The 25,913-nt window shown below is 41.9% G+C and overlaps 1 protein-coding gene across 1 annotated transcript; it reads right to left on the bottom strand.

The window, feature by feature from the left end:
* Positions 1-18,178: 18,178 nt before the first annotated feature.
* GJD4 (gap junction protein delta 4) lies at positions 18,179-22,631 on the bottom strand. The gene is made up of 2 exons (XM_072851531.1): positions 22,568-22,631; positions 18,179-19,365 (listed from the first exon to the last, which is right to left on the bottom strand). Exons 1-2 carry the CDS (start codon positions 22,629-22,631, stop codon positions 18,179-18,181), a joined length of 1,251 nt encoding a protein of 416 aa, XP_072707632.1.
* Positions 22,632-25,913: the final 3,282 nt, after the last annotated feature.

The following is a 25,913-nucleotide window of genomic DNA, read 5'->3' as shown; positions in this document are numbered from 1 at the left end:
CTTTTTCAAGCTTTTCCCCTACTCCTGCCCTGGTTATTCCAGCTGCTATGTCTTTAGGTGGTTCTATAAACTACGAACGACGCTTATGCTCCAGTCATTACTGTATAATAGATGGCTGCCTCTGTTACAGCAGTGAGATATGTAGACACAAGGAAAACAAGTAATTCAACAAGTTGTTCTGAAAAAGTGTTTGCCAAAACTGGGAGGTGCCTTACTATAGTTCTCTGCTTTTTGAAAGAGGATGGTGTCTTTAAACTGAGCCTTTACAAAAGAGGCATCTCACATGGCATGTTAAGTATCCTTTTAAAATGGGTATTATTTTAGGAATGCACGCACACACCTCTCATATCTGTGGTCTACACTTTAAGCACCCGCCTTTCTGGGGATGCATACTGAAGTGTAAAAGGTTAATGTTTTAAATTCATAGATCATGTACTACAGTGGAACAGCGAGTTGAGATTTGTTAGATCGATCTCTTCTTAACAGATTAAACTAACATCTTAACCTTTCATACTTAACTTTTGTATATCAAATATGGTCCTTTTTCAAGAAAAAGGGTATTGTTCTTCTGTCAGGACTAAGCTAATTTATTTGAGCAGAAGGCTGTTGAATTAACAGAAGAATGCTTTGGCAATTGTTGAACTTTTTACCTGTCTGCCCAGTGGCTCAGAACATCATTCCTTTAAGAGGAGCTAAATGAATAGGGTTAATCTGTAGGGAACTTGGTTTCTTTTCAGTTTGGGAAAACTTTGATCTTTTCTCTTCACCAAACGTGATGTATAGTCTGAAGTTTCTTTCCCTGCTGCCTGGTTCCTCTTGTTGCAGACCAATTGGCCACCATGGAGCCTTAAAGTTCTTCAATTAAAGGGACTTGGGACTTTTTTTTTTATTTTAAGAGGAAGACTTGTAACAGTTAGTGAACACCAGAGGGAAAAGGGAGAACAGCCTTTTAAACAGCTTTTCCCTGCATTGTTAGCCAGACTGCAGGCAGCAAGGCATGGCTTGGAGCATTATAGAAAAGAGCTATGAATGCCCTACAGGTGGTCTGCTCACATAATCTCCCCAATTTAAAACATTTTCCTTTACAGGACAATTGCATTACAAAACTCCCTTCTCTTTTGCTCCTAATTGAACCAAAGAACAACTACAAGATTTTCTTTAAAAACTGAGTGTCTAAAAAAAAAATGAAGATCTATTAACTACATTCTAATCTGTTTTCTAAAATGGGATTGCTCGGAATACCAGGAGTAAAAGCTGCATTAGACATTATTCCAGATATTTTTATGCCTTCTGCTTATATTCTGTCAAATTAGCAATCATTTAAAAGCTATTGGTTAGGTTGTGTGCTAGCAGTGAAAAGATAGCCCCAGGTCCCTTATTAACCTGTCAATCATGATAAGAGATGGGCAGCTACCCTACTAATGACACAGATATCAATCATGATTTGTGGGAAAAACCTTGTTCCATTGAGCACTGACTTGATTATTGGTGTCCCTTTCAAAGATCCCGTAACTTAATAGACTCCTCCACTTCTACAAAGTTACCAGGATCATGAAAAGGAGGAATTTAAAATGCCAATCTCTAACTCCTTGGAGGGAAAAATAATTTTAACTTCTCAAATGCAAAGGATGTTCCACTGGGATTTATGCATGGTGTCAATTTATGCAACAATTGACCAGGACCAGAATATTGACATACCTGCAAGTTGAAAAGGCCCTAGTATTTTCCTGTATTGCAGAAAACATTTTTTTAACAGTTGTTGAAACATTTAAGTCAACATGGCAATCTTCCCTGCTGTCAGTGGGGCAAAGATAGAGGTCTTCTTCCTGCTGGGGAAACCCCACGTATGGAAGCACAATCACTTCTTCGGATAAATATTTGTGTTCCATCCCCTCCAGTGGGTTCTAGCAAGGAAGACCGAGGGGAGGTACAGCCACAACTATTCTGTGAGAATTTATTTAGATAGATAGGTCTCTTGAAGACTGCTGGTACAGGTTGCTAGTGCTGAGATAAAAGCATTTCTAGTAACAGGTAGGGAGTAGCTCTGTGGCTTAACCTACCCTGGAACAAGTGAAGAGGTGCTGCAGGTGGATTTAGTCAGGAAAGCAGTCTCGGAGCTAGTTAGATTAGCAAGATACCTGCTTTGGCATTTGGAAGTGACTGAGTAATAATGCAAAGGTCAAACAAATAAAAATGAGACAAAATTCAAATTGCTAGAAACACAAACGTGGGGAAATAGTGCTAGAGAAGTTAATTTAGAAGTGCAGATTTTTGTGAATCAACATAAAATTTGTGTCTAGGGAAAAAAAACAATCAGAAAAACCAACAGCAAGGCATTTAGGTATGCAAGAAATAAAAATCCACAGCTACGCAGAACTTCACATTATTATAATACCCTTTATCAGACTTTAAAGATAAATTTGCTCTGAAGATCTAAAATATATTGGTGATGTGGTAGGAGTTACATGTTACCTTTCAAGGTCTGATGATAAACTGCCTTCCCCCTAAATTTGCCAGAGCGCTACTAAAAATAGTCCCAGCAGACCCATGGCCCAAGCCCTTGGCATCCCTGCTGCTGTAGGCTCCCCTGTGGGCAGGGGCAGCACCCACACAGCCCGGCAACCACAGCAGCTCATGAGAGCTAAGGGAAAGCTCTGTTATCACTGGTGTGGCTCCAGAGCACAACTTGTATAGCAACATCTGGAGAGCTGGAGAGATGGCAAGTAAGACCCTCCTGCAGCTCACAGAAAGGTCTAGCTAGCTGCTCCGTTCAGGAGAGTGACTAAGCTAGCAGAGAAACATGGTTCAGGATTTTTTTTTTCTTCTCTAGTAAGCAACATACCTTTAGAGTACATTCCTTTTCTTTCCAGGACCCCTCCCTGCTTTACATGTTCCTGCTTCAAAAGGAAATCCTATGGATTATTCTCCTCCTGCTGTAATGACTGAATAATCCTGCAGCCTCCAAAGGAGCTGGCCTAGCTGCCAGCGGGCCTTTGAAAAAGAGGCAGAGCAGCGCAGGTGTGCTGCAGAGCCTCAGGAGGGACACCACACCTCCCCTGGGCCCTGCTGCTGAGTCCCTGGGAGCTACCTGGAAGTGTCCTGCAGCCTGCTCTAAGGTTTGGAGGGGAAGCTCCCCTCCAAAAGCTTCCCCTGTGCAGGGGAAGCTTCCGTGGAGCTTTGATAATCAGTCATGGAAGGGACTTCAGGCAGGGAGGAATTGGGAAATTCTTATCTGTTGAAATAATATGAATGTGGCCAGGCTTTCTGGGAAGGCTATGAAGGCTAAGACTGGCACACAAGGAGTCTTTTTTCCTTCTTTCTTACACAATATTTTAAAATCAAAGTATGGGGGTGCTCACCCATTAAAGAGTTCTTCAAATGTGCTTGACTAGTCCTGAAAGGTCTCCCAGGTGGGGCAGGAAAGCTGGAGGCAGAGGTGCCTCTGTGCGCACACTACCACAGCATGTTTCACCCCAGCTTAAGAGCCCAGGCTCTTTCCAGATTCACTCAGGCAGACATCTCGCTAGACACCTGAAGGCAGCTTGTAGGAAAAATCAACAACAGTTTTTCACAAGGGAAAAGCAGTACTGGGAGCCAAAGCAGAATGTCCAAATTTAAAAAGGAATCAGTAGCTGAGAAAGAAATACCAGCATCCTTGGGACAAACCCAGGTCCACTTTGAAATATAAAAACTTCAATACGAGTACGATCACTGTTTGATCCCGGTGACTGTGCTTGACATATGTCTTTCACAAGCACTATGTGCAGTGCAAAAGCCAAACCTAGCCTGCCCAGTAAGTTAACCTCTTAAGGGATGGAGTTTTATATGGGATAGACAGGCCACCTAATATGGGGAAAAAACAAACTGGTGATAATGAATGTTGAAAAATGACAAAAGATGCTCCTGGAGTGAAAGCTCACCTGCAGTCAAGATCATGCTGGAGGAAAGCTCAGTGTGGGCCAGTCAAACCAGCTTGTAGAATCACAACCAGTTTCCAAAGTGCCTGTTACAACCTGCCTGTAGCATGCCCTGCTTCTGCACCCTGTTTCCAGAGCCACGCAGCCTGTGTTTCTCTAGGCACATACTTCTTCCACTCCCACCCACCGCGGCCTACCCAGCTTCTGGCCCCACAGGGAAGCAAGTGAAGCACAATCTCTCCCCATTGCCCATCCTGGCCATATTCCCTCTCTTTTTGCCCTGCATGCCAAAACTACAATGAAAGAGGCTGGGCAAAAAAGGTCACCCTGAAAGCAACAGGATGAGCCTTAGAAGAATAAGGAAAGTGATTTACAGATGATGGTCCAAGGAAGAAATATTAAACAGGGCAGACTCCCTGCATGTGGTCATGATAAGTTCTAGGCAGCCTTTAAGAGACCTCAATTAGAAATGTTCAGACAGCTTCATTTATTTAAGCTTTTATAAATGCTCATCATTACTGTAATCAGGTATATGAATTTCACTGCTTCAGCAGAAAGGATCACACATCATAAATGCTATGGTGGTATGGCAATAACTCGTGTCTGGTATTAAAATGTGGAGCCATAATCTGAGGTGACTAAGGATAGTCAAATCACTTCAGAAACTAGTACCTAAGGTCAAATGCTGAACCAAGCTTTTTGAAGGCTGAGATAATACTTTCTCACTCCTACAAGTCTCTTATCTATGATCTCAAAACACTCTACGTTTGCTTGTGAATTAACAGTGAAATTTCTTCTTGGGAGAAAAAAATTGCAGTAATACCCAGGCTAGTGAAACTTGAGTGACAAACCTAGGGGAAGAACCTGGATTTACCAACTCTGTTCTGTGTTTTCAATAACGCTCCATTTTACAAGCACTTCCTCACACCTGTGCCCTCCCCACGAATTCCCCCCCCATCCCCCCCAAAAGCCCATAGTCCCACAACGCCCAGTGTACACAGTTTCCCAGGCACAGCACCAAATCTATCACTGGTTTTCAGTAAAGCTGGCACTCTCAAACACCAATCCCACTGCCACCTTTACAATTTATAAAGTACCCTGGCTCCTACATGGGGCCTGGGTGAGAGATGTGCTCCTCTTTATCAGGAAGACACGAAGAGATTTGAGGGAGTTAGGTGAAAAGAAGCAGACAAGCGTGGGGCCATCCCGTCAGGCTTACCACCTCAAATCTGGGCTATGTGTGCTGAAAGGCTCATGTTAAATAATCTTTTAAAAGAGTAGAGAAAAACGACTCGTTCTTCCCATTCTCTAAGGCAGGTGTGGAAAAGAGGATTTACAACAGTTTCGGAGTTGCATCGGGCAAGAAATCCCGGCAAACGGAGGCACTCCGGTAAGAAGGGGCGGCGGCAGGACCCGGCGGGCGCCGGGACCGGGACACGGGGAGGGGGGCCCGGGACACGGGGAGGGGGGGGGCGCCGCTCTGCTCGCCATCCAGCAGTGCCCTCAACTGGGAGAGACTGGGAATTTCACGCCGAGGCCCTTCCACTGTTGCCTGCTCTCGCAGGGCTCCGCAGCTAATGCCTGCAACCTTTTCCTCGACCTCTCCTCGCTGCGGTGCGTGGCGGCGGCCGCGGCGTGGGCGATGCCGCCTCCGCCGTCCCTGCGGGCGCTGGGAGCGCAGCGGCCCGGGGCCGCGCCCGCCGCGCCTGCGCCTCGCAGCCAGGCGCTGCCGTGACCCTCCGGGCAGGGGTGGCTGTCACTGCAACCCGCAGGGAAAAATCCGGAACTATGATGCTCCTCTTTAAAACACCGCTTTGCAAGAAAATGTACATTTAGGCAGAAAGATGTGGGCAAGTTGCTATACATGCCCAAAATATTATAAAGGAGAAAGCTGGACTCTCTGTCTATGATAATATCTGGGGGTTTTTTAATACGTTGCAGAAGAAAAATTGTTGTTTTCCAATCATTTTTGCCTTCTGTGTGCCTTGTTAGATGCTTTCATCTATGTTTTAAATGCGTTAGCTAGACGTTCTTTCCTCCAAACATTTGTCGTTGCTAAAGTATACCTAACATTTTTCACAAAGAAGCGTTAGTCTCAATTATTTTTTTCTACTTGATTTTTTCCAAGAAAGTAAACCTATGACTAGAATGTCCCATTTTCACATCTTCTGAAATTAGAAAGAATACTTTTCATGCTATGAACTGACTTGATTCAAAATGTGTGTTAGACATGATACCCTCATCATTTCTCAGTGGCTGAAATCTAAATGGTCTCTTTCAATGTAAATCAGAAAGCGTAGCAATATCTGGCTTATGAAACAAGCGACCTGCTTTGGCTTGCTGTCCAAATGCAGGCTGGGAATAAAATTAAATCTGACTTTCTGGAAGGGAAGGGGAGATGTTTCCCACCCAGCGACAGGAGCTGCAGCTTTGGGGCGGCGTGTGTTCTGTACATTGCTGCCATCTGGAGCTGCAGCCTCCCGGCGCCGCAGAGGGGAGACCAGCCACTCGGCAGGGAGCTGCCTTACTCTCTTTCCCCAAACCTTCTGGGCAGAAAACACATTTGCAATTGTGATTTTTAAGCTGAAGTTACTTTTTTTTGCAAAACTCTAGGGAAGCGATATTTTGCCTGTAACAAGTTGGAAAACCACCGTTTCCAGGATATGGAGTGGGGCGTTAGGAATAGTCAGATTGGGAAACTACAGAGACCCGCAAGGAGCTTCATTGCTGCCATCTTCTAGCTCATTAGTGTACAAGAATTGTGTGTGTTGTTTTTAGCAGCTAAAGAGTTATTTATGGCTTCTATGTTCTCAAGCCAAAGTGAGTGAGGGGTGCAACCAGGGCAAACGCATCAGAGCAATGCAAATCACTGACAAGGCATCATGAATGCAAGCTGAGCAGAATTTAAATACAATCCATGAATGAGAGGAAAGATTTGCATGAGGGAAAGAATCATTAGAATCTGACTTAACAAGCAGTATATAAAATGGGCCTTTGCAGCTTAAAATGAAGCAAAGCACATTCACGTTATACATTCTTAATGAAAAAAAAGCAAAATCACAAAAAACCTAATTTATTAGTAGAGCTTGGAATAGAAATGGTTTTCACAGAATACCTTTAGATCCTGATTCAGAAACTTGTGCTTGATTGCTTTCTTGAATAGCAGTGGATCATAAGCATGTAGGGTGGTAAGGACTATTTAAGTGCATGCCAAAGTCCTATTGATTTCAGTGAGATTTTATAAGATGCTTAAAGTAACCATATGCATAAATGTTTTCCTAAACAAGAGTGCTTTTCTGAATTAGGGTTTAACTCATGAATTTACACAGTGCTTTCAAACATAATTCCTTCTGGGAAAATAGGATAGATAAGAATTAAAAAATATATATATTTCTGTATGTCTTAAAATAAGGTAATGGAGAATTATTCTGGGTAGAATTATTCAGGGTAGAATTTTCTGTAAGGTCCAAAAGCCGACAGTGAAAAATCTGTGGAAGCTGAAAGTGAATCATGTTCACAGAGCAACTTTCATAGACCCTCTGCTGGTTTCATCCCAACTAAGTTATGGAAGATTTTGAATATAAGGTATTTTATAGATAATGGCAGTCTCCTGGAAGAAAAAGCATATGTTACTTTACAGTAAGTGATATTATATTCTGTCTTTGAGAAAAGTAAGATAGTTGCTTTTAAGAAACTCCTGTTGTTTTTCATTTCCAGTCAGTTGTCACAAACACTGGGCAGAACAAACTTTTATTTAATGTCTCCTAAAATGCACTGTGTCTGTCTCTAAATATCTTGTCTTTTGAAGCAATGGCTGAGGTGGCAGATTCTGGTGTGCTGTGTTTTCTTATAATACGAGATCATATATCTCTGTCAACACTGGACAATCTTTTTGTTTCTATTGAAGCCTTGGTCCAGCTGTGTATTTACATCTCCTAGCATATTCCTCTGGAACTACAGCGCTGCTTTTTATGCACTTCTCTCAAGTAAGTCATTAGCCACAATCCACACGAGAATTAAAAGAGCTCAGTCTACAGCTGTGTGGCCATACTGACTGTACTTGTGAAAGTTAGACTTTAGTGACAATTTTTCTTTTGGCATTTTAGAAGATTTCAGTGTTGCAGTGGTGACTTGCAAGATGTCTTTTTGAAATCTATTAAAGGTATGACCAGTGTGGATTTGTTTTTCCTGCTCTTCTAAATAATTCTACCATGAAAATGTTTGACACCATATGATATTCCAGATCAATAGCAATACTATTCTCCTGACTTTGCTTTCTCTGTCTCTTTTGTTCAGCAAAAACAATATCACGTTTGGTGAAAGGTAACATCCTCTACAGTAGTACTTCTCCAGCTGTGATCATTGCTTAAATATTTCTCAATATTTTCATACTTTCATTTTTTCTTTCTTTTTTTCCCCCCTTGCCAGTACCATGTTTAGGTGAAGGCTGAGGTTCAGCTCAAGACTAAGATGTCTAAATGCAGGTAGAGATCTAAATATGTTTTTTTTAAAGCTAAGGTATTACATAAACTCCTGTTGCAGTCAATAGAGTGTTACTAATGTAGTCAGTGGGTCCTGGAAGGTGAGGCAGTCCCCTCTAAAGTAAACTTGTGGGCCTTAATTCAATTGCCCAGACATCCAGGTGGTCCTGGAGACTCCGATCCAGTTTCTGCCTGCCTCTCCAAATGATCGTGGGTCTGCTGTAATTTTCTGTCATGTCTGAAAGCCCCAGATGAATATCTATCATCTATCTATCTCAGTTACCCTCTGGCAACTCTAATAACATAGGGTACCTTTTGTGGGCAACTGATTGGAGCCCAGATCTGGATTTGACCAGATGTCCTTGGAGAGCAGTGGGAGTTTGGATGCCTACCTCACAGCTATGCAACCAAATGTAGGTGACAATCTTGAGCTGAACCCTGCCAAGAGAGTCTGGTGATTCTTTTTATCATCAGTCACATCTCTGTTGTTAGATTTCAGTAATTTCTCGGTGGTGGATTCTTTAATTGCTGCTTCCTCAAGTTTTACACTTTTTGCTGGGCTCTCTCATGTCTTCGTACAAGCTGGTACAATTTATAGTTTTGATTGTTCAATAGAGATGTTGTTTCTTAGCCACTGGTCTGGCCTCTTTGACCCCCCCTTAAAAGCACTCTGCACATTGTCTGCTAAGCACTTGGGCCTTGACAAGGCCTTTGATTGGTATAATCATGATTTATTCAGTATAATCATAACTTACTGAAAAGCTGTTATTTTAGTATCACCTCTTTTGGCAATCCCCTCACCTGTAATGATATCTATGTGCTTTCTTCTATCTCTTTGCAGTATTAAAGAGAAGTTAATCTTCTCTGTTCTTTACTTTATACTTTAAAATTTATTTTGCTGCTGCTTCATTTCCTGGCAGCATTTTAGGGAGGCTGTTGTTTACTTTGGTTTGCTTCCTTTCTTCAGTTTTCATTTATCCAGAATTTAGGATGACTTGAAGTGCATAACCATGTATCCTTAAAGCATGCAAGTTCCATCAGCTCCTCTAGAGAGCAGCAAATATATTCAAATAAAATAGTAACGTGCTTCAACCTAATGTTCCCTGAAACACAATCTTTATTAACTGAGCTAGCTAAGTACTGATGAAGAGCAAAGAGCTACAAGGAATGGAGGTCCTATACCCGAGTCTGGCATTTTCATACATTGTCTGAGAAATGTCCTAGCCCTGGCACTTAGTGTGGATGCAGCCCCTACCCTCCTAAAAGCCCTGCTTGAGCCCAACCCCAACTCACCAACATCTTATGGCAGAGGGGAGAAGGATGGCAACAGGGCTGCAGCCTGGGCCAGGTACCAGGCTTGGATGCCCACCAGATCCGTGGGCTGTAAAGCTTCCCATCCTTACTCACTCAGGACTGTCAGCGAAGAGGAAGCACTCGCTTTGTGAAAACACCCACAAGTTCTCCATTCCTCATGGCCGTCAGTGGGCGTTTGACAGATGGGGCTCTGTCTCCTGGTGTGCACTAGGGTTTAAGGGAACTTGGCACCTGACAGTGAACCACAATTTTTTTTTTTAAAGAAAAATAGTCAAAGTAATGAAAAGTCTTCCCAGCTGTAGACCTCTTCAGACTAACACCACCATGTGTTTGGACCTAAATAATATATAAATCTTCAAAAGAAGGACAAAGGTCTCTCTGTTCTTTAAGATCAGTCTCCAAAGCAAGATTGACAGCTGCCTGCATGAGCACTCACACAGCTGACACAGACCTAAGAGCAACACAAACTCATTCTAACGGGAAAACCCATTAAAAAGAGCTTTCAAAAACACGCTCATGTTTGTGGGCCTGTCTCAGTACGGTTTTCTGCCAGTAAAGCTTCTTGGCTTATGCTCGAGTTTGTATCAACTGTGTAAAGCAGCTTTTGCAAAGGTTTTTCTCTCAGATAGAAGCCTGGCCAATTAAGCCAACTTCAGTCACCCCAGACCTGCAGAAGGCCTATGGCCGCAAGCAGAGCAGCTTTTCCTCACAGTTTTCTGTGACCTGCACTATATTTCATCACCACTACCAACCCTCCTGGTGGCAGTCACTTCAAATTACCAGGTACTGAGGTAAGTACCCGGTAATTTGGGCATGGGAAATGGGAACTGCCTTCCCCAGAATAACCACCTGAGCTCTGGTACATGTGAAGGGCACTAAGAGACAGCTCTGGATGGACAGAAAACATTGCCAGTGGAAGAAAGAGCTACAGCCAAGGCCACACCGAAGCAAGGTGCTGAAATCCCTTCTGGAAAACAGACTTACCATGGGTTGGGGCATACAGGGGGCTAGGCCAGCGTACAGGCAGGCTGGCCTGTGACAAGCTGGCGGGCGCTGGAAGAGCCGGGAAGTGGGTAGGGCCTATACGCACCTTCCATTGCTTGCCTCAAGGACGCTCAACTCGTCCTGTCACGCTAGCGCAATGTGGGGGAAAGGGTCAAGGCAGGCAAAGAGGGGAAAGACAGCAAGAGGGAATGCTCTGTATGCAGCTAAAGACCATGTTTGTCACCACATTTTCCCTGTTGCTGAGTCATCTTTCATACCAGGATCTGCCTCTTCAGTAACTGCATGGCACGGGCTAGCTTCTGCTGGTAGGCTGGAAAGTAAAGGCAGACACAGTTGGATACCACTAGTACAGCAACACAGGCGGTCTGGTAAACAAGTTCTGCCTCATTTTTGGAAACACACTTTGCCGAAGATCCTGAAAATGGTGGAAGTGGTACTCCGGGGGGTGGTGGAGGGTGTACCCTGCTGCTTTTCGAGATGTGTGCTGGCAGCTGGGGCAGCCCCATGTGGGGTGCCGCCGGTGTACTGGAAAACCACAGCCGCCTGCACCATGAAACCCCACCTGCTATTGAGGCAGACAGAATATAAAGAGACTGGCAAAATTAGAAGTAGCTGACACTCACTAGCACTATCTCTTTAAAAACTAATTCTTGCAAACACTTGCATGTGTATTGCACAGTGGTGTGCCAAATTGCAGGGAAGACTCAACCAAGGGAGCTCAGACCTCACTGAGATGGTAGGTGAGGTCCTCTGTCAGGTGCTGACTGAGGCACCCATACCCTCCTGATATTCTTTATATAATCCAGTCTCAAGGAAGATCCTACTGATTCTCCAGTCCAAATAAATTTATCCATAGTTAACTTTGCAGGCACAGAGGTGTGCATGCAATTGTATCGCCTATCTACTGAAGGGTTGCTCTGCAAGGTGGCTTTAGCTTTGCAACAGTTTCTCAATGTAACCCTGTAGCATAGGATTCGTTTCAACTAATCTACTAATTTCTCGTGAATCAACAGAAGAAGTACTCCCTGTTTAAGGTGTTCAGTCTGTACTGGCAGGGGCCTACAGGCTGCCTGCAGGGATGCAGTGGGCAGCTCTGTAGGGACTGGAAAGTCCTGAAAGTTGTATTTTGGTGCCCCAGCTGAACTGTTCTTATGATGACTGTGCATGCAATCCAAAACCAGGGCAAAATTTGTATAGAATTTGGTGTCAGAAGCAGTGTGGGACAATATTTAAACTGATCTGGTGCCAAGCTTCTAGTAGGCTGGACCCCAGGTCCCACGCAACAAGAATGTTACCCACTGGTGTCAGCAAGCATTTCAACAGAAGTGAACAGCCTAAATGTTTTGCTGAAGCCTTTGTCTTTAATCTGCAGGATCTTTGGGTTATACCAGCAAAACTTCTCAAAAGGTAAAGAGTGCTGAGCCAAATTGTTTCTGGAAGTGAACCTTGTAGGAATATTTTAGGAATCTCATATAAGAATAAAACAACCCTTTGGATGTTTTAATCAACCCCTTTTTTGTGTGTGAGAAGTACTGTCCTGAGGAGGAATGAAATGTCAGCTGTGAAGTTTAAAACACACTGGTACCATTTTAAGGATTTTTGCTGAAGTACAGAGAGCTAACTAAATGGGAAACATGAGACTGTTGTTCTAAGGGGTTGTCAATATTTCTGTCCAGAAGTCATGATATATGTCTCTCAGATATAGATAATTCAGAGAAATTATTTCCTATTTATCTGCACATTTCAGATTCTATTGCTATAGACTCTGAAAATTGAGATGGATTTCTTCTAAATTAAAATAGCTCTGTGTTTCACATAACTCCAGGTCATGAGGTGGATAATTGTTACCACCTCTATCTATCTATCTGCATTATAAAAAAAAATCTGTGTTTAGATCATTCTTTAATTTAGGGTAATGTTTTAAATTTCATACAGGTTTGTGCTCCATCGGAACAGTTCTGAGTGACAGGTGGGAGACAGGAGTGGGGCTGCAATGCAAATTCCGTGGTTCTCTCCAGTCATTCAGAGATCAGGAACCTTTCCAGACTGTGCACCAAGACGTATGTGAAAGTCTCTCGTGAACCTGTACAAACAGGTATCTATTGATGCATCACATTTGGTAAACTGTGTTATAGATATTCTGTGTTTATGTTTCAGAAAAATGCTTTAGAAAGAGGCTTGCTGAAGCAGAAAAAAAGCTTGGATTTGTAGCCAATGTATTACATGAGTTGTCCATCTGCCTGCCTTTGAATATCTCCACTAGGCCTTCAAGGATAGCACAGAGCTTTAGGAAAAAGCAGGTACCAGAAAGAAGGAGCTAATTGCACTGTAGATGGTCTGTCAGAAGTAAGAATCATTCACACTGACTTCTAGAGAAATGAGCAGAAGGAGTGGGTGCCTAAGTGGGTGTCTAATATGTCAGGACAAGGAAGGCATTGCTTAACAAGCCTAGTGGGGCTCTAAAAGCATCTTATCCTGGTTTCTCTTAAAAAAAAAAAATTGCCTATCTTCAGTACTAGGAAAAGCCAGGAAATCACAGAGGAAAATGCAAAAATTCATTCTGCTAGGTCAAAATCTCCTGTTTCTTTCCATTATTGTGATTTCTTTGCCAAAAGTAACATGTTCAGTGAAAGAAAATCCCCAAACACACTCCGCTGTGTGGTGCCTAAAGTCTCACAGGCAAAATAAATGTTACATACATAGGAAAGCCAGAAGTTAAAGGACTTACTTCTGATTGCTGACCCTAAATCCTCCATCTTTCTTGAGGACACCATACATGAACATCAGTTTCTAAAGAAAAGCTCAGAATCTGCTGTGATCTTTACTCAGTAAATTGTTCACCAGTGAAAGCTTTTCAAAGCTAATCCACTACTCAACCTGAAGTGTTAGCTGCAGAACCTGAATCAGAGACAGTTCTCTGTCTCCTGGCATTTCCACATTGTGAATGGTGCAGGATCAGAAAACGGTCCTTGGACTTAGCACCGTGTGTGTACTCCCATAATTGAATCATAGTTGTGGAGATGGCCTGGGACATCCTGCCTGTCAAACCCAGACGGAAGAAATAAAAAGCGTAAGTGGGAGAAGGCAAAAGTTAGTGAACTAGATGGTGATTGTAATCTAGCTACATGGATGCTGGATAATTTTGATTGTAGAGATACAGTTCATACTTTCTGATGGATTTCTGCCTTGGTGAACTCATTTTCCAGAATTGGCCTTGCTGCGCATCACAGGGCAAGAGTTCATGCTATGACTTTGAACAGAGACTGTCTAATTTGCAGAACATTTTAGCAACTCAATTACAATGGAAGAGCATTACATTGTAAAATTACTTCTCTATCAGTTGAACATCAGGCTATTAAAAGTAGTACAAAAGACAGAAGTTAAAGAACAGCCTTTTCAACTACTCTACTTTCCTATTTTTGGAGATGCATTTCTTCATTATCCTAAAATACTACAAGCAGTAATAATTTATCTGTTCTCCATTGTAATCATGTCATTAAAATAAAATAATGTGCAATTAATATCCCCTTTAATGATCCCTTCTAGAAAGATAATCACTGCAATAACAATGTATCACATAAGGGCAGATAATTTTAATAACTTGAAGGAATACACTAAGGATCGCTCTACATTGTTAACTTCAGATTTAATACTTATTCCAGTCTGAACTGAGAGATTCATGGAGAACAACTGCTGCTAATGGGAAATTATGTGTTCCCTGGACACCTGTCTACAATGTATTTCACAAGAGAAGAGAGAGTCACAGCTTTCCATTATGCTGATGAGAGTAAATCAAAGTGACCCAACCTAGTGTGTGAGGAAAGAGGAGAAAGTGATTATAACTGATTGAAACTTGGTGTTCGGCTTCTATTTCCGTATTAAGAAACATATTCCAAACTAAAACAAAACAAAAGAAATTGAAAAATTTTGTTTAGAAAAAAGTTTTAAAAAATCTATCTTATTTAGTGGTAAAAAAAAATTGATTTTTTTTCTTTAAATCATGCTGGTACTGCAGAAACTCCCAGTGCTACTTGATTTTGCTGCATGGAAAACATGGAAATTCCAGGTCTGCAGCAGCCTAGTAGATACTTATTTAGCAAGAGAAGTGCTATGGTGCAGTTGAAGATACTAAGAAAACAACATATTTTTAGGCATTTTATAATTTTCCAATAGCAGTTTTATTTCCCATGTGAAAACTATTTTATCACAGATTTCCTGATCAGTTCCAACTCTTATTTCCAGGGAGCTCAATTCCTTTCTGTATAGTCTCATGTTCAGTACCACACGAGACTGGATGAGCAATATACGTAGCTTATGTATTTGTTCCATAAACCCACCTCAGGGTGTAAGTGGTTCCTGCGCTGCGGCTATGGCAGCCCTGCCTGAATGCAAGACAAGCCTCCTGAGGGCAGGATTAGAAGTATTGTGTTTTCAACACATCTTCAGAAATGCTTTTCTGAAGCAGATGGGTTAAGAAAGGACTTAAAGACACACTGGCAAACTTAACACGCAGCTTTTGAAACATTTTTCGGAGTATGAAATATGTTCTGGAAGGACTTACGAAAGCAATTCACAAATTTAAAAGACTAAATCTTTCCTTAAACAGCAGAAAATCTTGTTGCTTCCTTGCTCCACATCTATTACTTCTTTTACTCCCGCTTTCTAGGACATCTAGATATCTTCACAGTACCTTAACATCCAGTGATACTGAATATAAGGTGAAATTAGAGGCGATCTTCTTTGCTCTTTCAAACAGATCTTCTTTCCCGTTTCTTCCTCCCCATTGCAGATGCCCCTGCCAACGATCTCTTCTCATTTGCTTGAGCTGTGGAAGCTCAGAATAGTTCAAACACATTTGTACGTCTTCCCTTGGTCTTCCCTTGCTAGTAGATCCACCCAGTTTGTAAAACCATGTCTTTGTAGTTAATAAATGTGACTTGGAAATAGTTGTTAGAAGAGACTCAGAGACATTCCCTTAGGAGCAGGTTGTTGATGCCAGAAGCTTCTATTCACTCCGCAGTGAAAAGCCCTTACAGATCCTGCTCTGTTAGTATGCAGTTTTTATAAACACGTGAAGTGCTTATTACACTGACTCTGAATTACGAGTCAAAGGGTCCACAAGTCCTAAAAGCAGCCAGGTCTTCAGCTGAGTGACACAAACCAAAGGCCACAATTTCACAACAAGAAACCACAAACAGAATAAGGAAGAAGTTCACTAATTTCATTTTCCATTTCAGACACAAACAGGATCTTTCTGATTTGAAATGAGACTCCTTAGTCATTAAAAGATGTCTAGCTAGAGACACAAAAAAGCAAACTGTGTCCAGCCACAACGCATTTATTATTTATCCTACCCTATTTATATCTCACGCTGAGGGATGTGCACGATAGACTGAATCCACATTTGTTCCTTGCATTCCTTCTCGCAGCTGAGAAGATGCAATAAATCATAAAAGGTTTCATTGTTGCAATGTTTTGTCATGGTATGTGTAATCAGCACAGACCCTGTTAAAGAGGCTTTGGAGGATGAGAGGTTTAAATATTTAATGTTTTTCTGCCTATGATAAGTTTAATAATTAATGCTGCTCCTACCCTGGAAATGACAAAGCATACAACAAGCACGCATGATAAAAGAAGCAAAAACAGCTAATAGAGAGGAAAACTTTACGTAAAGGTAGTAATTAAAAATCCCTGTAGCGTACCCCAGGATCCCAAAGTACTTTGCAGGCAGAAGTAACTTCTGCTTCCCGACCCAAAGAGCAGTTCTGTCCATCTATTAAGCTACCTAATTTTTGAGGGGATGCAGAAGATGAGGGATAATTAAGTGCTAGTCTTTACCTTGCATATGTGAGAAACGACACACAGCCATTATGAGCCAAACTGTCTTAAAGACTTCTGCACCCACAGGAGAGAAAAAGACCAATGTGAAAGCTGTTGTCCCTTGATGTTCTGCACAGAGGAGCCAGCCATTAAGTCATTACAGAAACTTGTTATATGGCAGAGTAAGAGCAAGGCTGGATTTGTGCCTGTTTTATCCTTTCCATGGGTCTAAATGGAGAGGGAGCTACTCCAGCTCCAAGCAGTGTCTACAAATACCAGCTCTTGCCACCCTCTGAATAATCTGTTTTGTAAGACATTACCACCAGTACATTTCTCTGAGTACGTGCTCCTCCACATCCACTCCCACTGATGATCTGCAGGTATATGCAACCTTCAACCCCCACTGACTTGTAGCTAAAAGAAAATTCAACTCACGCACTGCTGTGCTTCAGTGCTGGGCCACGCTTACGTATATGCTACAGAATTAACACTGAAGGAAAGTATAAAGCATGACAGTAACAAAATCTTCTGTGATTCACTCAATTTAGACATGTTTTCAAATGATTAGCATTAGAAGTCTGTCAGACAGAGGGTGAACACTTTGATATAGACATTGCCACTATATCCTTCTTTCAGGGTAGAAACCATTTTCCCTAAGCCCAGGTCTGAGATAATCACATTGTGGGAGAAATAGGTATATCTAGAAAGTGACTCATCGTACCTTCAGAGATGCCTAAAACAGGTCAGGTGACTTGTTCCCCCTACTGAAACCAAGAGCCTAGTGTGACTATTTCAGATTGAGACACGTAGCACCTTGTAGACACGTCAGTAGTACATCTACAGTAGTGCACAGTCGGTAGTGCCAGGGCACGGGCACTGGAGCTCCGTCCCCTGCACTGTCAAGCTGCTGGACCACTCGCTGATGCCCTTCTGGCTCACACCTCCTAGTCATCTCCTGAGCAATTCTCGAGCACAGGACCATTTCCAACAGCTAATCTGGATGCAGCCACCCTGTTTTGGAGGCTATTGGAGTTGAATAACTCAGACATGGTCAGATTGTGTCAGCTGACCTCAGGATCAGAGAAAGGTACTGCCATGGCGTTGCTAACTAGGATAGGTAGAGCCTTCAATCAGTAAGATCCAGGACTTTTTTACACATTAACACTTTGCTACAAAACATGTATTTTTGTTTTATTCACTGTCTACTCTTCTTGCTTGAATATCCTTTCTTAGAGTGGGCTTTGAGAATTTAGTATAATGAGATAAATTAACCTTCCAACAGTAGACAATGTACAATTGTCTAAGCTCAGTCTTTTGCACTAAAATAGATTAGGGTAAACAAGTCTTCACACGTACTCCTGGAAAACAGGTCAGTCATATCAGTGACAGTCCACAGCTTTTTAAAGTCACTTACATTCAGAAAAACATAAAAATGTTACATTTTCCAAAGGACAGTTCCCTTAATGTAATATTCTTCAATCTCTTATCCAAGGTTTTTGCTTCCTCTTCAGTGGAGACACACAGCATAGTAGTGTCTCTGCAGCATAACCTCAGCCGAGGGATTCAGCCAAAACTACCCGAAACCTCCTCAGCGATGCAATGATTTATCCTGCCAGGGTCATAGGGTAATGTTCACTGGCCCTATACCCATTCTGACTTTTTTGACCTCAAGCAACTAGTACTGCTATAAATTGATTGTGCATCAGGGTTTTTTAGCTCAGCTGAAGGGTAATATCCTAAAAGCTTGCTCTGAACTACAGAGGAAGAAACTCCAAGGTGAGACTTGATCTGAGGTCTCAAAGTCAGGGCAGTGTCTTTAATGAAGTCTTGCTGAAGCCTGGGTCTCACTTGCCTGCATGTTGTCCCTTGGTGGTCACCAGCATACAAGGGTTCTTCAGTGCTATCTTGCTTAACAGCAAGATCTCCTGATACACAGGGCTTATTGCTGTTGCTGTTAAGGTTAGTGCTGGCAGTTTGCTGAGAGACCCCTTCAGGGTGAAGAACAGCCTCTTCTTCCTCTTCAGAGAGAAGTGAGCAGGAGCCATCACTGGTCTGGCTGCTTTTTGATACTGGACAGTCTTGATTTTGAGGGGGAGAAGAGCTACCATGCTGTACTGGGGGAAGATTTAAAATGCACTCATTCTTTACATGGAGGTTTGCCAGCAGCTTGTTCTTTTGATTTCTTGCTGTCATTCTCCGGAGAGCACAGACAAGATCAGCAAGGCTAAGCAGAAAGGATAGACTGCTGACCCCCCAGATGAAAATCATCATGATGGATTTCTCAGTGGGCCGGGAGATATAACAATCAACTGTGCTTGTACAAGGTGAATGGGAGCAGGAAAAGCGCTCAGGAACAAAAAATCCAAAAAGAAAATATTGCACAGCTGCAAAGGCAGCCTCAAGTAGTGTCCTAAAAAAAAGATGAACAGTATATGCCCCAGAAAAATTAAGGACACTTTGGTTGTCTGCACCACAATCTAAGCCATTGACAACAGCATTTCTACAGAGCTCCTTCAGGTCTTTGGGGCTTGATAAACCCTTATTCCCTTTGCACCCATGCACCAAACAGTGCATTCTTACAATGTACATAGCTACCTTGTGCAAAACATAAATGCTGAATGCAGCATAAGGCAGCAGGATAGACACAGTCTGAATGAGCCAGAATCTGAAGTGAGATACGGGAGAGAATAAGTCATAGCAAACGTTGGAGCATCCTGGTTGCAGGGTGTTGCAGACAAAGCGCTCCTGCTCGTCTTGGTAGAGTGGATAGCCTGCCAACACTACCACTGCCATTTGCAGCAGAATTATTAACATTAGCCATATTTTTCCTGGAAGAGAAGAAAAGGTAAGAAAAAGAGTCAGAGCACTGAGAAGGAAAGGAAGGCAGGTAATGAAGTGATGCTCTCTCTATACACAAGACAATGGAAGAAATAGCCTCTGTAATCAGTCTCCCCTCTTAAAAGCTCCTCTTTGGCTTTGTTTTGACTGAGACTGAAACTCATGTGAAAATGTGTTAGCTGACACATTCCATAACCTTCATCTAGACTTGGCAGTGTAGGAGTCTGATGTACAATAAGCCATGCCAACTGAAACCTCAGCCTAATGAAAACACTCTGAACATGTCCAAATCTGATAACGAGAGTTCACAATTGAGTGAATAATCCCATTTCACTTACAGTTCTTCCTTGCTGTTGGTTTCATACCTCTGCACCTGAATTTTGTCCTATTTCAATAATATAGATCAGCTAACACAGTATGAAATTCTGCTAGATACAAAAGATTGTTCCATGACATAGTATTTGTTCTTGATCTTGGCCATGAAGTTGTATGTAAAGTTTACTATAGCCAACAAAATCTCTCTGTTGTCTTGGTAGAGTACAGACTGGTATTTACTAGCGAGCTAGCTAACAGGTGCTATTCGCAAACTTATGCAAAATGTTCTACAAATGTACATTTGTGTGTGCACATGTGTACCCCGGTCATTTCTCTCTGCTGCTTCTTTGGTTGCCCCATCTCGGTCATGTCTTCCAACCTTCGTTCACCTTGGTGCGCAGCTTCTCTTTCCATTCAGACCAAGAACTCCTTTCTGTCTTGATACCAACACCAAGTGAAGCCTTACGAGTTTGGCATTTTCATACATTGCTTACTTCATCTATCCCTGAATTCTTTTGTATGATTGCTTTAGATAGGGCTCGGTCTCATCCACTTTGGTAGGGAAGATCAGGCCTTATCCTTATTCCATTACACCAAGAGCAGTGAAAGATCAGGCATTGCTACCCTACGTATTGTACCTTTTGCATGAGACTGTTATTGTTCATGATAGTTTCTTGGAGGACTTTTGGACAGGGTAGGTTTTTATTAAAAGTTTTTTGTAAAGTTATGCATACTGTGGTATTACTGATAAAGTTATTTATTAAAAATTTTTTAAAAAGAAAAAGAAAAAAAGAAATCCTTTTCCTGGGCAGGATAGGAAGGCCTACAAATATACTGCTATATTGTCAAAAATTAAAAATATATTCTGTACAAACTTATGGAAAAATTCAACACCTGAAATGAAGTTTAGCACTTTAATTTCTCAAGTTTCCTTTTGAATCCTGTCACTAGTTCTCTATATGGTTTTGAAAAAGCAATTTAATTTAATAATCCCCTGCTTTGATTTCACATATTTTTAAAACATGCCAAGAGAAAAAAAAACATGTAGGAACAAAAAGCAAAAAAACAAAATGGAAAAGAGTGATAAGATTAATTCTGTGCGTTAAGAAACCAGTTGTAACCACAGACAGACAAACAGCAAGACTCAGTGACTAAAGAGAAGCATGTTATATGGAAGCATGTTAATGGTTGAGAAATGCACTGAAAACCTCAAGTCATTAATAGCGATTGCACATCTCACATGCACAAAAGGTTTTAAAGGCAGTCTGTGAAACAGCGCCAATATACATTCTTTTTAAAGCCTTTATACAAGGCTTTTTAAAAATCCAGATCCCAAAGCATTTTTTCTGTAAAATATATGATACTTATAGTTATCGTCTTGAACAACGTTCCTTTCTATTTCCCATAAAGCTGTTCCCCTGTAGTTGGTGTGAATTTTAAATATTCAAATATTTCTGCAACATTGTATGATACCTGTTATTGTACTGAACATGCAGTTCGCATGCCCCCTGTAAACCATTTGTGGCTAGTAGACTGAATATGGGCTAGAACAGGAAAACTGCACTCTGAAGAGGAAAAACTTCAGCTGGAAAAAGGTTAAGGATATATAAGCTATATGAGAGATCATCAGAGAGACCTGCTGCTCCTGGCAAAATAATGTATTATCTAACCATAAATAAATTGAGGCCTTTCCATTTTATCTTTAATCACCTGAACTTTAGTGGTGGTTTTGCTGTGTTTTCAGCTTCCTGCATTTTGGTGACAGGCTGTACTGTTCCTCTCTTTTCAACGTAGCGTGGGTCAATAGAAAACACCAGCTGTACAGAATCAGTCATCTTTAGCAAGCGATGTTTCATACTTAGGTAGCATTTTTTCCCTGTGAGGACCTCAGAGTGTTTGAAGCATATTAGTTAATTAAGCTCAAAATACTACGTGCTATTTCACTATCAATTTTTAATTAGAACATGTACAATAGGGAGTGCTGCTTAAGAAAAACCAATGGCTCCTTAGGAAGTAGTTTAGTATGACATACATTTTAGAGGGAACCCCTCCACGCATCACCTTCCCTAATGACTCAATCTTGATTAAACACAGTAGGACAGGGCCCTTCACCAGCCCCCCTGCGGCTTTGTTGGGTGCTCCCTGCAATGCATGGCACAAACTACAGCAACTGTCCACGACTGGAGGCGAAGGGTCTTTGAAAGGCGCTTGAAGGTTTTTCTCTGGCTCACACTTTGCTTGAAGTAGCACATGAAAAAGGAACAGTGTCTTATTTAAATAAGAAGGGAAAAAAAAGAAGCACTCAGGTGACTGTTAGCTGAGGGAAAACCAACTGTGTTTTGTTTTGTTTTGTTTTTTAAATGCACGTGGACTTTGTTCATTTATAAAAATAAAGAATGAAAAGCAATGGTAATTAACCACAAAGGTAATAAATGACAAACTTCTTCCTGTAAAAGAGAGGGGGTTTTTTTCCCTTCTTTAAACTTTTTAATTCATCACTAAAGCTATTGCATACATTCTACCATTCACTTTATGTGGTATAAATAAAGCATTACTTCTGTGTGTTTTCACCATGATCCCTACAACAGCCATTAGAGCTGACTGGAAGCTCAGGCACCAAGAATAGCCAAATTTGAAAACCTTGCTAGAATATTTTACATAAAGTTCAGAAAATATCTATCAGAGAAGGAGTAGGAATCTGTTTAACAAGAAGAGAAATACATTAACCACTCATATCATGTATCTAAATAACAACTTTTTATTGTAAGGATCACAGAGGCATGGCTAGAAATTAAAGTTGATTATCAGTAAGACACTTGGGTGGCTTCAGGATATGGAGCAGCAAAAGAAAGAAGAGAGCTGTTTTAAAGTACTTACCTACAATAGTCACATTATAGTTGAGTGTGACAATCAAAAATCCCAGCGAGTCCCAGTGCTCCATGTTTGAACAGGCTCACAACACCTCCAGTTCCTGACGTCCTAGCAATTTTGGCATTTCTAAAGGAGATTAGACCTAGACAGGGAAGAAAGGAGGGGGGGGGGAGGGGAAAGAAAGGAATTTTTGGTAAGGGTCAAGGATGGAAATGAGAAACCTGGCCACAACAGCGCATTGATGAAGGATTATTTTGATGATTTGAACAGGACTGTTAGTTTGGGATGTTGGAACCAATCTTCTTAAGGCTTTAACAGTTTGTCTTGCAAAAGCTCTAACTTCTCAGATCCAATTGCTCCTACCTCTTGTGTGGATCCTCTGTCCAGACAACTGCGAGTAGACAAACAACAACAGGAGTGATCTCTGCCATTGTAGACTATTCTTACCCTCCCGGGGCATACCAGCCTCCTGGCATTGCTGAGATATTTCAGTGGTGAAAGACAGGGAGAGGGGAGAGAGGGAAGAAAAGCATAGACCAGGAAATAACAGAGACCTCTCTGCCTCCCCATGAGAATTGCAGATGGATAAGAGAAGGAAAGGGGATAGAAAAGGATGAGCATTCCTATGTTTGAAAGGCACTTTCAGTTTAGTTCACCAGAAGTTCATTGCAATTTTCCAAAGCAATTTTATTTCTAAAACGCAGCCTCCCTGACAGGACATCATGGCCTTGTCAATCACAGCCGCACCAAATTTTCTCCTGTGTGCTGAGCCAGGCAGCGAGCCAAGCCTCCCTGCAGGCATGATGAAAAGCAGGGGAAGCATTTAAAAAATACAATAATAAAATAAAATAAAATAAAATAAAATAAAATAAAATAAAATAAAATAAAATAAAATAAAATAAAACAATGGAGGCTGGTTTTCAAGATGCCACAAGTCACTTACTTTTAATTTATATCAGTTCTTTCTGCCTAAACTGCTTGGTACTCTGGACATCACTCAAAAGATCCTAGGGCTGATTGCCCAGCAACCTGAAAGCCCAGCAAGCCTCTGCAGCAATGATGGAGCGAGCTGTCTCCTCAGAGCAGGATCCCCTGCGGGGTGCACACTCCTCGACTGCTAGGTGCAATTGCACAGCATGCCCTTGATGTTGTGTGGCTGTGCTGTACCCCAAGAAAAAAGCATAGATGGAAATAAGACTCAGTTTTTCTTTCCTCAGCCCCACCATAACCAATTCTCTTGGGGAAAATAATCTACTACCATTTTCCACCCACTGTTCAGCTACTTATGGGATGTTACTCTGTCCTTTGTAGTCTGTGCTGTAATAGGGACAAACATAATATGGACACTTACTGTCAGGAAATCATATCAGTAACTAGAAAAACAGCAGAAAAAGGAGTCTGCGTGTGATATAGCAAGGGAGAAGAGTGATGTTGTGACAACCTGACACCTGAGGGCTGCCAGCAGCCTGGGCACAGGCTTGTCACTGCAACCTGCTCACATGCTTCAACCCACGACTGTTCCTGGGGGAGCAAGGTGAGGCGGCTCAGACAGGGATCTGTGTGCTGATACTGCATGAGTTACTTACAGTCAGTGTGACTAGGTTAAGCTTTATGACTGAACATGTCTTACCTGGAAAAAAGGTAAAACTAATCATTTAATGAAGTGAAATGTAACTGTACAAAGACCATTTCTCCCCAGCTCTCTGCTCACAGGGTGTGCAATGCCTCAGCAGAACACACTGAACATCCTTTCTATAGTGAGCCCCATCCTAAGGAAACCCTAAAATTGGAGTTTGAAAGGATGGCACAGAAAAACACGGCAGAACTCTACATCCATTAACTGCGTAAAAAAATTTTTAACTGCAGTAGTAAATACAGGAGTTTTCCTGGTTTCAGAATTGGTTTATGTAAAATGTTTTCCAAACAACTATTCCTTCTGTTACTGAATTGTGTTTATGGTGTGTGATGATGGTTTTAGCTTCATTTGCCCTCCCACACTTTTTTTTTCCCCAGAGACGTGTGTGTGTGAGGAGAAGCATGGGAAGGAAGAAAAGCTGGAGGAAGGGAACAGAGAAAAGGTGCAAATGGCCAAGATATAAATTATGCTGAGATATGAAGGTATTCCTGGTTAAACATCCTGTGTCAAAAATAGAGTCAGGAATGCCAAGATGGTGGCAGGGTATGAATGCTCAGCAGCTGCATCCACACAATAGGCTATCAATTGTCTCTGTCAATATTGCCAGTTAAAATATCCTTGTTTGTCGTTGCTGTGAGACCTCTACCATTTGTGAAATAAGGATAACAGCTAGGGATTTAAGCCCCCAAACTGTTGCCTGCAGGACTATGCCAGATGACAACATCTGATCCCCCAGCACGGATGTGCTGAGGTAGGATGGCCCATTTTCTTCAAAAAGAAAGCAAGCAACATTACCCTCTGGACTCACCTTAGCCTAACTCATCAGCCTAACTTAGGGCTGGATTTACATCAGAAAGCCTTAATTCTATTTTAGCTTTTACAGACAACTTTAGCTTTTTTATTTTAGCTTTTCCAGACAGCTCATATCTTACTTCAATCCAACATTTCTCCTTTTGGCGGTATGTCCTCTTCCCAAGTTCACATTGGGAAGAGACCCAGTCTGTCTAGCCATTTGGGACCCTTCAGAGCCGACTAAAATTTATTGCACCTAGAGCCCTCTTTTGGCTGTGATCTGGAGCAGTTTGGTCAAAGAAAGGCAGGGAACATAAACATTGCCAATGTCAGGGCACAGCCCTCAGGGGCACTGCAGTGAAAAAAACTGCCTTTGAAGAACCAACGTGTCTATAGAAGGACAAAAACACAGTCCACTGGCCTGTTCTGCTCTACAAGTCCCTGTCATCAGTCCAGCTTTGGGCTACAGGCTGAGGTGGTCGTTATAAAGTGTTTGGTGTGTTCCAAAACAGCGACTGTAGTTTCTTCATCCCTTGACTCAACACCATCTTTTGGGCCAGGGTTCCCCTCTGAAGATAATATTGTATCTGAAGATACTCAGCATACAATTCTCCTTGTTTATTATTTATCTTTAGCTGTTCCCTGTATTCCCTGTTTGTCTGTAAAGACTGTAAGTAAATACGGAGAGCAATATTACAGACACGGATATAGCAGCAGAGGGACTCCAGCTCCACAGTGCCACAGGCTGGCATGGCACCATCTTCCACATCAGGGGACAGGCACGGTGCTCAGACACATCCCTCCTTACACGCTCCAGTACTAGAATCTCACAGAAAACCATTCCCAGGCTGTAATAAAGTTCAGTTGTCAAATCTGTGAACTTGCACTGAATTCTAGTTAAATAAGAGAGACAGGCAGAAAACA

The sequence above is a fragment of the Ciconia boyciana genome, chromosome 2 (genome assembly GCF_034638445.1).
Source record: "Ciconia boyciana chromosome 2, ASM3463844v1, whole genome shotgun sequence".
In the NCBI taxonomy this organism is placed as follows: domain Eukaryota; kingdom Metazoa; phylum Chordata; class Aves; order Ciconiiformes; family Ciconiidae; genus Ciconia; species Ciconia boyciana.
This window is presented reverse-complemented; position numbering and strand designations above follow the sequence as displayed.